At 43.2% G+C, this 18,463-nt stretch overlaps 1 protein-coding gene across 1 annotated transcript; it reads right to left on the minus strand.

Annotated features, from left to right (window-relative positions):
• Positions 1 to 1,748: 1,748 nt before the first annotated feature.
• LOC141561856 (arylacetamide deacetylase-like) lies at positions 1,749 to 17,896 on the minus strand. Its single transcript, XM_074301955.1, has 8 exons — positions 17,732 to 17,896; positions 16,861 to 17,399; positions 9,803 to 9,874; positions 9,122 to 9,184; positions 8,893 to 8,952; positions 8,624 to 8,693; positions 3,347 to 3,467; positions 1,749 to 1,945 (listed from the first exon to the last, which is right to left on the minus strand). The coding sequence occupies exons 1-8, from the start codon at positions 17,894 to 17,896 to the stop codon at positions 1,749 to 1,751; spliced, it is 1,287 nt and encodes a 428-aa protein (XP_074158056.1).
• Positions 17,897 to 18,463: the final 567 nt, after the last annotated feature.

Consider the following 18,463-nt stretch of genomic DNA (forward strand, 5'->3'; position numbering starts at 1 on the left):
AGGCATAAACACGCCTAATAAACTTAGAGAAGGGAAGCGATGACTCGATCCTTCCATGTCTGGAGTTCTCTTTGGGTACCACATTTTCAGGACGTTGGTTATGGGAAGAGTGTTCAGAGAAGGGCCACGAGAATGGCTGGAGAAGGGACTAAAAATGATGCTATCAGAGAGTTCCTTGAAGGAACGGAGGACATAGAAGCTACTTTCTCGTTTGGGGAAGGAGGGGGCTGGTGGGAATCACTGTCACCAGGCCCCAGAGGCCTCAGGTTACTGGAGGGTTTTGTGCCCGAGGCCGGGAAGTCCTGGGAGGCAGAGAGCCTAGGCTGCAGGTGGACTGGGAGGGATCTGGGGAGCAGCAGCATCCCTGGAGCAGCGCCCATCGGGTTCCCAGCTCAGCGGCTTATTCTCAGACAGCAGGTGCTTGAACTGTGGGGCTTATGTTGCTGAAGTGCTCCAGAGCTCTCTGCGTCCTCTAAAGGCAGGTCTCTCACCCTCCCAGTCATAACTGCTCAGTGGGCTCAATGATCATCTTCCTAGAGTCATCCCAGAGCCTCTCGGTGTGGAGCACGGGTCCTGGGGAGTGACCGGAGGAGCCATCTGGAGATCTCCCCCCAGCGCTTGTGGCAGAGGGACCATGGGGCCACAGCCTCTACGAAGGCCTTGGGATCCTCCTGACTGACAGGGACATATCAGCCTCATCTCCTGGCTTAGTCCTTGGATCTGTATTTGAACCCCGGGGGGCAACTAGATGGCACAATGGGCAAAGCACTGGTCTGAGTTCACATCAGATGCCTGGCACTCCCAGCTGTGTGACCCTGGGCAAGTCACAACCCCAGTTGCCTCACAAAATAAATAAAAGAAAAAATATAGATAGGTATAAATATATTTTTAAAGTATTTAAACTTCATTATATTGAGCTCTAAGCACTCATGTAAATAGAACAAAACGATGCATTTGACTGGTTCTTAACACACAGGTTATGGTTTACCAGGAGACAAAATGGGATTTTCCCATCCCACTCCCCTCTTCCCCACCACTAGATCTCTTCCTTCAGATGGAGCTCTATTCAACCATGCAACAGGTGAAGTCCCCAGGTCACAGTTACCAGCTCTTCCCTCACAGTCACAAAAGCCTTTCTCTTTCTCCCAGCAGAAATAAAACAAGAAAAGTGTTAAGTTTAAACAAACAAAGTCTCAGGGGAAAGTCCAAAGAATGGAAACAAATTTATTTACAAAAGCTAAAAATTTCCTGGAGGAGTGGACCAAAGGTGAGCCCGGGGTGACCCTTGAAAACTTTTGCCCTTTGGCACTCACTAGGTTTTTACTCTCTCCTAAGGCCTTGGGACCAAATTTAATTTCCCCCTTAGTCCCAGTCCTTCGAAGCTTAGGCAAATGAAGTTACCTGGCACTTACAGTCCAAGGTAATAATTAATCAGCCTCCCAAGCAATGAATATTCCGTCCCACCCCCAATCCATTGTTTACAAAACCCAAGTTAATTCTACTTCGGCCACTCTCTAGCTGTAGGAGGGAAGAAGTTAGGATGGTTATGGACCTTGCAAGAAGCTTTTCAATAGCTGCTTGTGATGCCCACCTGAGTCTAACAGCATCCAGGCTGTTGTGAGACGGCGTGTTTTGTGATCCCTTGGGCTTACACTTTGAGATTTGGCTGGCAAGTGGGCAGAGCAGGGTAATATATCAAGAGGAAGATCACTGGCTCCCAAAAGCAGGCTAGAGAGGTCATTCATCGGCTAGGCCCATCGGATCAGCCCATTCCCGCAGGCGTCCAGGGCCTGGTGCAAGATGTTCTGGGGATTCTGTAACCGATGCATCAGTAAGGCTCTTTTTGACTGTAAATGGGTGGCAGGGATCCAGACCACTGCCTCCTCTTCCTCCTTCTCTTTCTCCCCTTCCTCCCTTGTGGGGTTATATGGGTGGTTCAGGATATCTGAAATAAGGTGCTCTCCTAGCTACAATCCTAGGGTGGTCATGGGCCTCCTGTCTCTCATGGCTGGGAAGAATCCTGTCCTTTGCAGGGCTGTCCACATAGTGATGAGGTCCTGGGTCTAGTGACCCTGGGTCTAGTGGGGTTGGCAGAGAAAGCCTGAAGTACTGAGAAGATTACTCCCTGAGGCAAGCCGGGAAGGGCACAGGTGGGGATCAGCTCAGCCTTACAGTCCCAGCCCCGTGGGGGTCTCAGGTAACCCCACCTTATGTACCCAGTCAGAAATCCAAGTTAGGGTATCAAGCTCCTGAGGTTAGTTTCTCCCTCCATATCTGTCCATGGCTACGCCATCTTTGAATCCCTTTTGGGTTTGTAATGCTGGAGAAACTGAGACAAGACAGAGATTAGAGAGTATTTAATAACTTATTAAATGAGAGAGATTTACTGGGACCAATGGATCCATGGCTTGGTCCCAGGGCTGGATGAGACTCTCATCTCTAAGAATCCAGCCAACAATCAGAGTGCTCAATGACCTCTATAGACTAGGGATAGACTGAGGCAGGGGCGGAGTCTGGGTGCTGAGAGCGGAACGGGATTCGGACTGGGTGGGGTGAGTCTCCGGAGAGGATGATGTAATCAGGGGAGGCACCCTGGACTTGGGGAGAGGCATCTTGATAAGACAGTATCTGACATTCCAATAGCTCGGGATGGGCTGAGGCCTTCGGATCTTCTAAAGCTTAAGATCTTTTATCCTTATCAGGAATTCTGATAAAGAGGGAGCGGAGGTTTTGCAGAACTGAGAAGCAGGGAAACTGAGGCAGGATTGGGTCAGTATAATTAGGGAAACTGAGTCAGGACAAAAGAGAACGGTGGCGTAACAGGTTAGCTGTCACAGCCGTCTGTCTCATGGTGTCTTTCTCCTTGCCATAACTAACTATTTTAGGATTTAGCCTGAGTATCTGTGGCCTATTCCCACTTCGTGGTATATTCCCTTTCTTCTGGTTACCTGTGAGTTCCTCTGGGAAACTTGTCTTTTCCATTGTTAACGGTTAAAACCCCTTCCCTTGCTAACTATATGCTCTCCCAAATCTATTTCAGATTTACCACTCCTGGTGTCTCTTTTACCTCTTTCCTTTTGTCTGTCATCTCTTCTTGTGAATAAAGGTACTTTTTGGCAAAGGAGAAAACCACTGTGAATTGCTGCTGAACCCCATCCTTTGGGACCAGTCTCATCAGCAGGAAACTCACTTTCTGAGCCACTGAAGTTTGTTTTGTTCTGTATTTTTGTTATTTCCTGTGGCCATGACCAGGCTCCCCTTTGGGTCACGGCTCTCGGAAGCTCCTGACCATGACTCTGCTGCTGTTTTTGTCCAAGGTTAAGGCCAGAGTGGAGCGCGTTCCTACCTGGAGCCACATTCCCTTCCGTGTCCATGACCTTGGTCTCCAGGATGACCTGCTCTTTCTCTGGTGTCCTTTCCCTTCCTATTGTTCTGTTGCCCTTGATAACTAAACACTTTCTGCTCCTCTAGAAGAGGGGATCCCGAATCTCTGAAAATCCTTAAAGGAGAAAATTTTCAACTCTGCCTCAGCGAGGGACTCCACCCCAAGGACAAACAGCTTCATCTTTGTTATCTGGGTGGGGTCATCAGCTCAGTCCTGGGTTTCAGCAGTTTGTCCTTCGGGGCGGGGTCCCTCACTGAGGCAGAGTTGAAGGAGATTTTCTCCTTTAAGGATTTTCAGTTTCGGGGTCCCCTCTTCACTCTGGCTTGTGTGTCAGTGCTCTCTTGGGGCTCCCTTCTGGACCACTTGTCATTTTTCTTTGCTGGTTCTCATCCTCGTCTCCTGTCCCCCAGAGTGGTTGCCCCCAAGTCTCAATCCTGAGCTCATCAGTGATCATCTTAATGTATTCTCTCAGATCTATGTCACTAGCTCCACTCTCTCTCCTGAACTCTCCTGTGGAGGGGAAGGGTGACTCTTACTTCAGGAAAAAGTCTCATCTCCAGGGAAGCCCCAGTTAGCCTTTAGGATATATGTATTGTGCAGGAGGAAGGCAGAGGTCCAAGCCCGATGGGGCCCCACAGGTGCGGGTCACCTAAACTTTGCCGTCTCATAACAGTGCAGAAACCTTAGAAACCTGGCAGCCTAAAGCGTGCTTCCCCCAAACGGCCACGACTTTTTAAACTATTGCAGTCTGAAGTATACATAATATTGTAATTTAACTTATACTTTAACATATTGAACATGTATTGGTCCAACCTGCCATCTGGGGGAGGGGGAAGGAGGGGAAAAGTTGGAAGAATTTAATTAAATTTCTATTATGGTACCCTGCCAGATAGTTTTCTTTGGATGGTTCTAAGGAACTCAGGAAAATCTGAATTAAAATTTGGTTTTAGCTACCAAGTAGGTGTGTAATCCTGGGCAAGTCACTTATCTTCTGTCTGCCTCAGTTTCTTCAACTGTATATTGGGGATAATAAAAATACTTCCTCTCAGGTTGTTGTGAGGATCAAAGGAGATGCTTGTAAATGCTTACCTCAGTGGTTGGCACCTACCAAAAGCACATAGTAGGTGCTTTTCTCCTTCCACTCCTTAACCCTTTCTGTATTCTGGACCTTCTGACTTATCAGCCCCTCTTCAGAAAAATGTTTTTGTCTTCTGCATCCTCAGAACCCAGCGCAGTGCCTGGTGTAGCACGCACTTAGACAGGCCTGCCAGTCTTGGGCCTCTGGGGAGGTATTGTTCAGGAATTTCTAAGAAACATTAACCCTTGCTCTATTCAGTTTAGAGTGGAGGCAGGGAGTCAGAGGCAGGAATACCAACTTTCAGATCCATCTACTGAAACAGATTTAAAGGAAAACAGGACTTCCTTATTTTTAAAAATTAAAGTCTTTTATTTAAAAAGGTTTTTATGATGAGCCCAAGGTCAAGATTCCTCCCTTTGATGCTCTTCCTCCAGTGAGAGACCTTGGCCTCCATGGCTACATTAATGAAGGAGAGAAATAACTTGTACTGAACTCACATAAATGCAGCTCTGATAAGGGGATCCCCTAGTGCCCACGGAGAAACCATGCTAAGCAACAGGAGCCTTTTCAAGGAAAGTAAGATAAAATCTCAAACATTCAGGACCCAAATCAACAATGAAGCCATGAAGCCAAGAGATGTTCTAGACAAATAGAGCAGTGTATTCAGTATTTTGTTAAACCTAATATATACTTAAGCCCAAGGTATATGTAATATATTCACAATGCTACATGCAATTCTTTTTTGTTCTTTTTTTATATATTGTAGTTAGTAGTCTTTTTTCTTTTTTTAAATAATAGTTTTTTTCCCTCAAAATATATGCAGATAGTTTTCAACATTCAATCTTGCAAAACCTTGTGTTCCAAATTTTTTCTCCCTTCCTTCCCCCCCCACTCCCTCCTCTAGACAGCAAAGTAATCCAAAATATGTTAAACATGTGCAATTCTTCTCTACATATTTCCACAATTATGTAGCAAAAGAAAAATCAGATAAAAAGGGAAAAACAAGATGAGAAAGAAAACAAAAAACAGGCAAAGAACAATAAAAAAAAGTGAAAATACTATGTTGTGATCCATATCCAGGCCCCATAATCCTCTCTCTGGATGCAGATGGCTTTTCTATCACAAGTCTATTGGAATGGACCTGAATCATCTCATTGTTGAAAAGAGCCATGTCCATCACAGTTGATCATTGTATAATCTTATTGTTGCTATGTACAATGTTCTCTTGGTTCTGCTCACTTTGCTCAGGATCAGTTCATGTAAGTCTGTCCAATCTTCTCTCCCATCATCCTGCTGATCATTTTTTTTTTTTTTTTTTTTTTTTTGCTGAGGTAGTTGGGGTTAAGTGACTTGCCCAGGGTCACACAGCTAGGAAGTGTCTGATCATTTCTTATAGAACAATAATATTCTATACCACAACTTATTCAACCATTCCCCAACTGATGGGCATCCACTCAGTTTCCAGTTCCTTGCCACTGTAAAGAGGGCTGCCACAAACATTTTTGCACATTTAGGTCCTTTTCCCTCTTTTAATCTCTTTGGGATACAGACCTAGTAGAGACACTCCTGGACCCAAGGGTACACAGGATTGAGCATAGTTCCAAACTGTTCTCCAGAACGGTTGGATCAGTTCACAACTGCACCAGCAATATATTCATGTCCTAGTTTTCCTGTATCCCCACCATTTGTTCTTTTTTGTACAAGGAAATATTCCTTTGTTGATATTTATTAGATTCATAATAATAAAAATTATTAAAGTTTTATTAACATTTTAAATTTAGGTTTTCCTTTAACGAAAGGAAAAGGTCTCAAAGAAACTTTAAAACCAAAATGTTCACGTTTGGATACAGTTCTCTTTTTCTTTGAATATTGAAGTATTCATGTTTGTTAACTTCATGATAAAAATAAAAAATTAATATAAAAATAAAACTCATTCCCAAACCTGAGACTCTACTTTTAGCATAATGTCAGCCTTAAAATAGAAGTTGGGATTCTTTTTGCAGTTCAGTTTCTCAAGGGAATAGCTCAAAGGCTCCTTCAGCTCTAAGCTTTTGATAAACATCTTCTGGGGGCCAGCAGCATGAGCCATAGGAGGAGGAAGTATGGAGTCCTTTTAGGAGATGAAAGTTTAGACCAGAATTGGAAGTTTCAAATTAAAATAGGCTTTTGATGGAGAGCTAGAATTAACTGATTTTGGAAAGATCATAAAGCCAAGCTGACAAAAAGGAGGGGTCTCTTAGTAGCTCTAGCTGAATTTTTTTGCCTCCATTTCTTCTCTGTCTGTATCATCTACGTCCATCGCTATGTCCAGAGCATAGTAGGTGATTTATAGATGCACATTCCTGGCAAGGATGTTCTGTTTAAGTGCTAAGGAGGATGGGTTAGATGCATCAGAGGTCCCTTCAGACTGTGAGATGCTACACGTTGAGAAATGCTTAATTTTCTACATCTTATAATAAGTTGATATTTCACCCGTCCCAGTATTACTTAAAATTTGCATTTTAAAGGAGGGCCAAGTGGGAAACCCCAGTATTTAGGTTAAGGGAAGACATATGTATGGTAAGATTTCAAATTCTTGGGTGGGCCACTAGGATCAAATCACTGATTTCAAGCTGAAAGGGCCATCTAATCTAATCCAATTATTTTACATAACTGCAGTCCAGAGAAATGAATCTGGTTTTAGCTACCGACTAGGTGTATAATCCTGGGCAAGTCACTTATCTTCAAGTAGCTGCCCTCTAATAATAAAGCCTTCTTGATTTCATTGACTTAACTCCTAAGAACATTCTATCCAGGTCTTCTTGGACTTTTCCTCCAAGCCCCCAAAGAATCTCATCATTGGGAAATCTCATCATCCTGCCAGACTGAATCAACCATGGTACTTCTATCTCATCAGAACTTTCTCTCTCTGATTAGAAAGTGGGGCAGTGAACCTTTAACGTCCAGTTAAGGAAGATCCTCCAGACTAATATCTTATTTTCCACCCAGCTGAACTTAGTTTGGGCTTCCAAGAATCTCCAGCATGTCTCTGTCTCTGTCTCTGCCTCTGTCTCTGTCTCTGTCTCTCTCTCCCTGTCTCTCTATCTCTCCCAGTCTCCCTGTATCTCTGTCTCTGTCTCTCTCTCTTAGTCCTTTTGAAGTATTGCCAACAGCAGGGACTCCACAAGAGAATAATAGGACATTGGGAAGACCTAGTTCTGGGAAAATGAAGTCTCTCTTTCTCCCTTTCTCTCCCTCTCCCTCTGTCCTCCTTCCCCCTCTCCCCTCTCTCTGTATCTCTGTCTCTCTGTCTGTTTCTCTCTCTCCACTTTACCCTTACCCTCTCCCCTCTTCCACTTTCCCCCACAAATATGTTTTCCTTTATTTTTTATTTTTTACTATTTTATATTAGCATTTCTCTATGAATCACATCTGGAAAGAAAAATGTGACAAAAAAGGGAATGGGACAAAAGGGAAAAATGTGACAGAAAAAAGAAATGAACGGAGCATGTGTTGACTTGCGTTCAGTTTCCATAGTTCTCCTTCTGGGAGCAGATTGCATTCTCTATCAAAGTTTATTAGGATTGTCTCGGATTGAAGGGATGTCAGAGATCATCTCTTCCAGCCCCCTCTGTTCGCAGGTGAAGAAGGTTTCTCCAGTGCTGAGTGGCAATAGGCTCAGAGCTGGAGGCCACAGCAGAGGCTCTCCACCCAATGGTCTCCGTTCACAGATGGAGAAAGGGAGGCTGGCAGCTATCCTGCAGGTGGGAAGTGGTAGAGGCCGGGGCATGGCTCTCCAAAGGGCGCAGCAACCTTGTGGATCCAGCTCGTCTGGTCTGCAGGGGGAACGCTGTCTCTGAGGGCTCCCAGCTTCAGCCAAGGGAGGCAGCCTGTCCCTGCAGCAAGGACCATCGGGCCACAGCACTCCTCCCAGCTGGTCAGAAGTCACATGGACACTATTATGGGCCAGGGACCCTCCTCATCTTGGAAAAACAACCAGTGAAGGAGCCTGTGATGGTTGGTCATCAATGAACTCTCGTTGGCTGGGGAAGAGTCACGGTTTTACATGCAGCAGGGGGTCACACTGACAGTTGAGAGATCCAGCAGGGGATCACACTCATAGCTGAGAGATCCATCAAGGGTTCACATTCATAGATGAAAGATCCATCAAAGGATCATACCCACAGCTGAGAGATACTGCAGGGGATCACATTCACACTGACAGTTGAGAGATCCAGCAGGGGATCACAGCTGAGAAATCCAACAGGGGATCACACTTATAGCTGAGAGGTCCAGCATGGGGTTCACATTCACACAGATAAGAGATCCAGCAGGGGATCATACTCACAGCTGAGAAATCCAGTAGGGAGTCACACCCACAGCTTAGAGATCAAGCAGGGAGTCACATTCACAGCTGAGAGATCCAATAAGGAGTCACATTCACACTCACTGTATGTAGGTCACACAGTGACCTGTGACCTGTGACCTCATCTGGAGGTCACAATCACACCTGAGAGATCCAGCAGGAGGTCACACTGATAGCTGAGAAATCCAGCAGGTGATCCCAGCATAGCTGAGAGATCCAGCAGTGAATCACATTCTCACTAATGGCTGAGAGATCTAGCAAGGGGTCACACTGATAGCTGAGAAATCCAGTAAGGAGTCACATTCACACTCACTGTTTAGAGATCCAGCAGGAAGTCACAACCACAGCTGACAGATCCAGCAGATCACACTCATAGCTGAGAGATCCAACAGGGTATCAGATCCACAGCTGAGAGATCCAGCAGGAGATCACACCGATAGCTGAGAAATCCAGCAAGTGATCCCACCCAGCAAGGGATCACATACAGCTGAGAGGTTCAGCAGGGGATCATACTCACAGCTGAGAGATTCTGCAAGAGGTCACATTCACACAGCTGGGAGATCCAGCAGGGGACCACACTGATAGCTGAGGAATCTAGTAGGGGATCATACCCACAGCTGAGAGAGGTAGCAGGGCATCATACTCACAGCTGAGATCCAGCAGGGGATCCCACTGATAGCTGAGAGAACGGGTCACACTCATAGCTGAAAAGTCTAGCAGGGGATCACACAGCTGAGATATCTAGCAGAGGATCACATTCACAGCTGAGAGATTCTGTAAGAAGTCATATTCACACACTTGAGAAATCCAGCAGGGGGTCACAGCTGAGAGATCCTACAGGGGATCACATTCATACTCACAGCTGAGAGATTCAGCAGGGTATCACACCCACAGCTGAGAGATCCAGTAAGGAGTCACATTCACACTCACTGTTGAGAGATCCAGCAGGGGATCATACTTATAGCTGAGAGATCCAGCAAGGGATCACACTCACAGCTGAGAGATCCAGCAGGAGATCACCCTCACAGCTGAGAGATCCAACAGGGGATCACATTCACCCTCACAGCTAAGAGATCCAGCAGGGGATCACACTCACAGCTGAGAGATCCAGCAGGGGATCACACTCATAGCTGAGAGATCCAGCAGGAAATCACACTCACTTCTGAGGAGAGAGGCAGCAGGCTAAGAGAGCTGAGCTCAGTTTTGGAGATTTGGAACCAAAGTTGGAAGAGCCTTGAGAATCCATTTAAAACTACTACCTTCTGTGTGTAAACTGAGGCCCAGGGAGGTTGTGATTGGAGTGAGATTACTCAGGTATTGAGTGGAAAAATCAGGATTGATCCTGGTTTTTCTGCCTCCAGATCTAGCTCTCTTTGTCTACTGCATCATCTCTTAATATGTCATAAATTCTGGATGACATTCCTGGATTCTAGGTCTGGCAGAAATCGTGGAAGGTCAGACTGTACCTGAATTATATAGTATTCAAAATATCGTAGCTTTTAGTTTACGGTTTTAGATATCCTTAAACAACACCAGAAAGAAAAGAAAAAGTTTCTATAACCTTTCCCCATTCCATTGTCCTTTCCTGCACAGCTTCTAAGACCACTTGAAAATGTCCTTCGTGTGCCCGAGGGTCTCCTCCTGGTGGAGAATGGTGGCTCCGCCCTGTGCGCCAAGAGTTTGAGAGAGGGATGAGAGAGAAGGCCGGATTCCGATTCTCCTCAGGGAGGAAAAGGCTCTGGGAAGAACATGGAGGGGTTGGGACCTCCATCACGGCCCTATCTCCAGCTCACCGAGGCAGGCCGGGAGGATTTCCCCTTGTGTGCAAGCTGGGATACCTTGCTTCAAAGGGAGAGCCGGCTCACTCAGTGCCTTATCTGCCATATTCTTTTTCACAACTTCTCTGCTTTCTGTTTATCGTTGACTTGGGGAGGGGGAGGATTCTGGGAAGATGGCGGAGTAGTTGGTAAATTCCAAGCCCTCCTGATTTCCTCCCCAAATAGGGGAAAATGGCGCCTCAGGACAAACAGACTGGTGAAAGATCAAGATTTGGGGCAGAACTGGGTTCTCTGGTATAGCCCAATCAGAACCAAAGAAAGACCCTGGGATTAGCCAGGGGAAGAGTAAACACCTCCCGGCTAGCTCTGCAGAAAGGTCAAATGGGGAACCCCAGAGACTTTCACTTAGCAGACTGTCCAGTGGGGTTTGAGTGTGGGGAGGCTGGGGGAACCTGGGCTGACTGGGAAGGCCGGCCTGCTGGGCTGCTGAGAGCTGGGCCAGAGGGAGCCGGCACACGGGGAGTGCAGAGGCAGCTGGCTGCGGCAGAGCTCTTGGCTGGGGGTTCCTGGTCAGAGGGAGAACTGATGGGAAGCTTGAGGTGTCACCCCACTCCACAGTTAGAGATGCTTATTAAAATTACCGCTTATTAAAAAAATTAATCTGCAGAGAAGAAAGAACCCCCCATAGAAGCATATTATGGGAACAGGGAAGACTGGGGTTCATCTTCAGAGGAGGGCACTGAGGTTAAAAAAAAAAAAAAAAAAAAAGGCTTCTACTCCAAAGGATAACGTGAAGTGGATCCCAACCCGAGAGAATTTGTAGAACTCAAAAATAAATAAATAAATAAATAAATGCCATTAACTTGGGTAAATAGCATGGGAGAAACAGACAAGCCCCCATCCCCACCCCATGAACCCCAGACTCTCACCAGCAAGTTCCCTGAGGTAGATAGCTTCCAGGGAGCAAGCTCTTGCTGCTTTTGCCTTAATATCCCCTTACCAAACTCTCCTGGTATTGCACCATGAATTTCCCCATTATCTTTGCAATACAGAGGCCCCTCCCTTCCATGTTCCAAGATGGCCTCATCTTGTCAGTGATTTTATTGTAAGTGGGCTGACGGCCATTAGCTGCTGCCCCTGGGTCCTTCGGTGTCCCTTTCGGCCCCTGTCAGTACCAGGTGACTTAGCTGCCCAAGGTGGAGGGTTCCAGGGTCCTGGGAAAGTGCTCCCCTCTGTCTCACCTGACAGCAGATTTCTTTGATTTAGTGAGATTAATTAGATTCAGTTGATATATCCTTTATTTCTTGTCGCTGGGGATCTCTGTGTCTGTCTCTGCTGTGAAGCACTTATGTTTTTATGAACGGATACCTGCTTTTCTTTGTTTCACACGATGTTACTTTGAATAATGTCTTATTTGTGACATTTTGCGGCTCTGAAAATTTGAATTTAAGCAGCTTTTATGCCAGGCTCAGAGTAGATTGCTGTCCATCTTGCAGTTTGCCCCACCGGGCCAGAATAAATGGCTACTTGCTCCCCTCTTAATTGACTCCTTACTGCTTTTATCTAACTCCAACCTCAAGAACCAAGATTAGTGAGCAATGATTCTCTTGGGGCCTTAAAAAAATCCTACCACAATAGGTTTATTTGCCTATATGCGCTCTCTGTGTAATTGCATTAGGTGGGGAGGGAGTCAAACTTGGGATAGTTTGGGGTATTGAGAGTGCTCCTTTCTTTTTATAGAATAGTGTCCGGACACATAACTTGGGACTAAAACGATTACCTTTGTGTTACATAGGTAGATAGGAGGGATAGATACAGTTCTCGTTTGCTACCTCCTTTTTGAGGGAAGTAGAGTGGATCCAATTTCCTGCTCCCCTCTTGAAAGGAGTTAAAGTCTCCCTGGAAAGAGGAAGGGTGGAAGAGACTACAGAGATCTCCCTTCATGCCGGGACAGACACACAGGAACACGTATAAGCTGTATGGACTTCCCTCCCCTCCCACCCCTTTTCTCTCATTCCCTTCTCATCCACTCCTACTTCTTTCCCTCCCTTCCCTCTCCCTTTCTCCCTTCCCCCCTCCTTCCCGCCAGAAAGACTAATTTGTCTAATATTTGAACTTTGGGTTAAAACCATTGACGCCCTAGTGATTTTCTATTCAAACATTAAATCATTTTTACAGTAAGCATCAATTAGGTTGAGACAGCTCGTTGTGGGAAGTAGGAAATAGGCAGATTTTGATAATGGAGAAAATGGAGTCTTCTCCAGGACGGGCCTCGGTGGGGTGCAGGGAGTGTGCGGTTCTGGTCAGAGTAGTTGCTATGTCAAGGTGAGGGTGAAGCTGCGGAGGGTAAAAGCTTGGCCCATGGGCTGAGCCTAGATTCTGGCACTAAGCTGTAAATACTGACAGATCAGAACAGAGTAGAAATGGCATGGATCCTACATCTACCAGCTGCCCAACTGGGAGCAGGGTCCCTCTCTGGACTACAGAAAGAAGGCTCTTTGGCAATAGTCATCCAGCTCTAGTGTGGGGCTAAATCCCCATTTCCCCTATGACCTTGGGCTAGCTCTAGCTGTCAGGTAGCTTTGGCCGACCCAAAACCTAAATTTGCTTCGTCTTCTACATGATTTTAGTTTCTTTCCTCTGGGGCCCAAGAGAGCAAGTCCAACCTACTTTTCACATGATACCTTCCAAATATTTGAAGGCAGTTATTTTATTAAACCCTCCTCAACCTCTCTCCCCATCTTTTCTTCCCCGGCATATCCCCCTCAGCTTCTCCAACAGCAAACCCTCATCAGGGATCCTGCTAGGTTTTCTCTGGACCTCTTCAGCTTATCAATCTTCTTACTTAATTATGATGCTCAGGACAGTCCATATCAACCAAATGGTGTGTGACCAGGGCAAAATGCAGGGGACGCTATCTCCCCTTTTGCTACTTCTGGATGCTGCCTAGGAAAGAGCTAACGAACTATTTTGGCCTCTGCTCTGTGGTCCCATTGGTTCAAAATGAGAAAATTATCCTAAGAGCTTTTTAAACCTCAAACTGCTGTGTCAACTCCATTTAAAGCTGTTCTCACCAATTACAGTGAAAACAATGTCTTTAGACATGGGTCCTCAGCAGGCAACACTCAGCAGATATTAAATAAAATGAGAGAGTACAGATGATGCTTGAGGAGAGGCCTTCAGGAACAGTGACTGCACCTGGTGAAATATCTGCACAACCTTTGCACAAATATCTGCTTTCTTTGAAAAATGTGTCACAGGGGCAGCTAGGTGGTGCAATTCTGATGGATGTGGCTCTTTTCAATAGTGAGGTGATCCAGGCCAGTTCCAGTGATCTTGTGAAAAAGAGAGCCTTCTGCACCCAGAGAGAGGACTGTAGGGATTGAGTGTGGATCACAACATAGTATTTTCTTCTTTTTTTGTTGTTTGCTTTTTGATCTGATTTTTCTCATGCAACATGATAATTATAGAAATGTTTTAAAGAATTGCACATGTTTAACATATTGGATTACTTGTTTTCTAGGGGAGGAGGGAGGTGAAGAGGGAGGGAGAAAAATTTAGAACACAAGATTTTGCAAGGATGGATGTTGAAAATTATCTTCGCATGTATTATGAAAAATAAAAAATATCTTAAATTAGATTTTTTTTATTTTTCATAATACATGCAAAGATAATCCTCACAATAGTTTTGGGAAGTAGATGCTATTATTATCCTCATTTCACAATTGAGGAAACGATGGTAGATAGTGTCTTTTTCAGGGTCACACAGCTAGTAAATGTCAGTAGCTAGATTTGAACTCAGGACTTTCCATTTCCAGGCTCAGTGTTCTATCCCTTGTACCCACTTAACTGTCACCAAGAGATCATGAGAGATGTCATTATTAAAAAGGAAAACTGGATGGAAAACAGTAAATGGGAAGACATCACCAACTATATTCTCATATGCTCATTTTCCCATGGTCAAAAAAATCTTAATGGGAATGGATTAAGTGGAACATTGGGTCAATGGGAGAAGGGTTGGGTATGGAGCAGGTTTTTTCTCCAAACTTTGACGCTTTACTTGTTCCTTGGGATAAGCAAGTTGACCACTTTAAGTCTCCCTTTTCTCAGAGACAGTACCAGAATTTATTGTTTGTTCATTACCCAAGATTTTTTAAAAAGCCAATATTTCCACAAGTAGAGCAATTAAATGTTTACCTCCTGGGTAACAATGCCAACAGGACATGGATAGTGCCATCTGGGAATTCCACCACGAGGTGGCAGTAGTATCTCAGGCAATAATGAAGGCTATAATGACTTTTTTCCCTTTCTATGGTGGTTGTGTGATTTACCGCATATTAAAAACATGACTTTTCAGTTATTTTGATATTTAAAATATATCTTTTCATTAATCAGGAAAATGTATAAAATAATATTTTAGATATTTCATTTTCCATTAACTACATATAAATTTTTAAAAATTATTTAAAATTTTTTTGAGTTCCAAATTTTTTCCTTCCCTTCTTCCACTTCCCTCTCCCTTAGTTAGCAAGCAATTTTATATACGTTATACACATATACAATTGTGCAAAATTATGTTTTTGTATTAATGACATTATGAAAGAATACAAAGACCAAAACAAAACAAAAAATGGGAAAAAATAAAGTGAAAGATAGTATGCTTTGATCTGCATTCAGACATCAGTTCTTTGAAGGTGAATAACATTTAGTCATTTACAGTTGATCATTGTATAATATTTCTATAATTATGTACAATGTTCTCTTGGTTCTGCTCCATTTTACTTTGTATCAGTTCATGCACATTTCCAGGTTTTTCTGAGAGCATCCTACTCATCATTTCTTATAGTATAATAATATTCTATCACAATCCAGTCCCTCCTCAACTGACAGACATCCCTTCAATCTTTAATCAATTTTTTTGCTACTGAAGAAACAACTGCTGTAAATACTTGTGTACAAATAGATCCTTCTCTCTCCCACCCTTTTTAAATTTCTGTGGGCAGATCTAGTAGTAATACACATATATGGCTTGGGCTTTAGTGGAGATCATCTTTCAGTTCATCAGAAAGGAAAGTGAAGTTCAAGGCAAGGAAAATGTCATTAATATTACCAGTTGACCCTCAAATTTATTCAGATAGTTTTAAGCACTTTTTAGAAAGTTTGGCTGAAGAAGAAGATATAGTAAGAAGAGCTAATATAAAAATGTAATGCATTCTTCCACAAGTTCATGCAACACACAGGGGAAAGTAGATTCCACCTTGAGAGCACATTAGGCAAAGCGGTAACTCCCATCTTCCTAGTGGCCAGAAGATTTTTTTTTTCCATTCATGGGATGCTCTAGAAGTCCTCCTTAAACAAAATTGATTTTTGCTTCCCAAGGGACCTAATCACCTTCACATCACTTGGGATTATCTCCAGGTATTGCTTCTTAACTTGATTTATAATTGAGCAACAAATCCAGAGGTATGGCCAAGTTAAGACAAGATCCTTGTGCAATTCCATTCCATTTTTAAGATCTTTTTGCACTTAGTCCAAGGCTTATGATTGAAAATGATTGATTGGGCATATTTTGATTGGGCATATTTGCAGTTGCTTTATATAGGGTAGGGTTGAAGAAATTAATAACCTCACCCTTAGAGCAGGCTAGTACATAGGGTATATTAGTAATTGGAAACCATCATAATTTACCAAGCAGAGAAATGACACAATCAAATGTTCACTCTTCAAAGATGTGGAAGACTGGGCTTTGATTATAGAGAACAATGAAAGAGTCAATATAGAGAAACTAAAGATTAAGAGAGGAGTGGATGATATTGCCAGATTTCTGTGCGGAGGAGATGGGATGGGATTGTGTCAAAGGTACAAATAGAGGGATTGATCTTGGTCAAGAACAAGTCCTAGCAACTCTATACAGGATTATTTCTAAGAAAAAAATATGTCCTGAATTACAAACAAATGGCTCACAAGTCAGCTTTTAGAATGTAAATCTACATACCTTAGAGACTATATGTGTGCTGCAACATTTCCTTGATAAAAGAACACTTTTTTTAAAAAAGCATTTTATTTTTTCCAATTATACATAAAAATTTTTAACATTTTTTAAAAAAATATTTTGAATTCCAAATTCTTTCCTTTCCTTTCCCCATACTTCCATTTTAAAGAAGGCTAGTAATTCGATATGTCATCTATGTACATGAAATAACTTTATAAATTATCATTTATCCAACTAATTGCATTATCTCTTAATCTCAGACTAAGATCTAAATTAAATGGCCAAGTAATGAACCAAAAAGACCCATGGAATCCCTTCTCAATGTGATCATGGAACACTTGGACTCCAATGCTGCCTAGGCGGGAAACATACATGAGCCCATCGTCTCTTAAGACATCATGTTGACACGTGACTATGTATGTTAGTGGTAGAAGGCTTAATATTGAATCATTGGCTATCAATGGGTTTGTTTTAGGAGCTGTGATCCCTGGAAACTTTTCTACCATCTCAGAACTTCCATAAACTCTGTTGTTATACACATGGCCTTTTTTAAACCTCTCAGGAAGCAGGACACTCCAGTTGACAAGCTTGAAGAGATGGCTATATTCAGCAGGTATATGTTGGTTAGTCTTCATGCTTTGCTCTAGGGATTCATCAGTGGTATAATAGTCTCTCATAATTTTTATTGCCAAAGCTTTGGTCAAAATTACTCCAAATTCATTTTCCCTATAGGATGGCAAGTCTGTATCAAGCATCTGCAAGCCAGGGTAAATTAAAACCTGAATTTTAGGCTTAATGGTAATTTCAAGGTCACTCATGAGCTGCAAAGACCAGAATGCTCATTAAATCAGAATAATCTCATAACACATAGCATCAGGAAAGAAAAAAAAAAACAGTTTTAACTTTTGAATCATCTTAAATACTAGGCATAAAACATTCTTTTTGAGTAAGCATTATTATCTTTCCAATATGGGTCTTCCTAAGAATAAATCACTTGCCCATGATCCCACGGCTAGTGTGTATCAAAATCAAGATCCAAACCCTTTGAATTCTAAGACCAAGGCTCTGTCTTCCACACCAGAAAGGTCACAGTATGGACATTCCTTGAAAATAAACCAAAAAGCAATAGGATGAAAGAGTTTTAACATCCTACCTGTTGAGTCATAGATGCTGCTAAACCAGCCCCAGAACTGTCTCCTGAAATAGAGATTCTTGTTGGATCCACACCAAATTTGGCAAGAGTTTCAGGTTGTAGGAAATACTTCACAAAATCATAAACATCATTCCATTGAGTTGGATAGTGATATTTTGAGCACATCGGTAGCTTTAAAAGAAAAATGAGAAGTCACTTATCATTTGGCTTTAGCTACATCTATGTGAACATACTAATATCTCCTCTATGGAAGAAATGTTGCCTCCAAAAAAGAAATTCTTCCCATCAGCGCTAAACTTTCCCACAACTCTTATGTAATATTTAGCTATTTATTTGGGGAGAAAATGAAGAATTTGATTCAGCATGCCTTTATGAAGTGCTTGCTATGTGCTTGGTGATGAGAATACACAGACAAAACCAAATGGTACCTGTCCTCGGGGAGCTTATATTTCTGTTGAGACAGGGAATTGCAGATAGAACAATTATAAATATAAGCAAATACATTTGATTATTGGTAGGTTAAGAGTGCATTAGAAAAGGTTTTCCATTAAAGTAGCATTTGAGTTGAGGCTTAAATCAAGGTAGCTTGTGCAAAGTTGTGGAGGTGGGGGATAGAATGACGCTCCAGGAAATAGCAAGTTGGGCTCTTCAGTTAGAATGGAAAGTATGTGAACGTGAGCCTTTGTGAAATACACCTGAAAAACCAGGGCCAAATCAGATTGTTTAAAGGCT

Source organism: Sminthopsis crassicaudata, chromosome 3 (assembly GCF_048593235.1).
Source record: "Sminthopsis crassicaudata isolate SCR6 chromosome 3, ASM4859323v1, whole genome shotgun sequence".
Taxonomy (NCBI): domain Eukaryota; kingdom Metazoa; phylum Chordata; class Mammalia; order Dasyuromorphia; family Dasyuridae; genus Sminthopsis; species Sminthopsis crassicaudata.

Excerpts from the sequence above, each read along its gene's own strand:
- LOC141561856 (XM_074301955.1), bottom strand. The coding sequence starts at position 17,896 with ATGTGCTCAAAATATCACTATCCAACTCAATGGAATGATGTTTATGAT. Across the intron at positions 8,953-9,121 it reads TCCTGCTGGATCTCTAAACA|GTGTGATTGTGACCTCCAGA; the intron begins GTGAGTGTGAAT and ends TGGATCTCTCAG. Across the intron at positions 3,468-8,623 it reads GCAGTATCTCTCAGCTGTGG|AGGAGCAGAAAGTGTTTAGT; the intron begins GTATGATCCTTT and ends CCCCTCTTCTAG.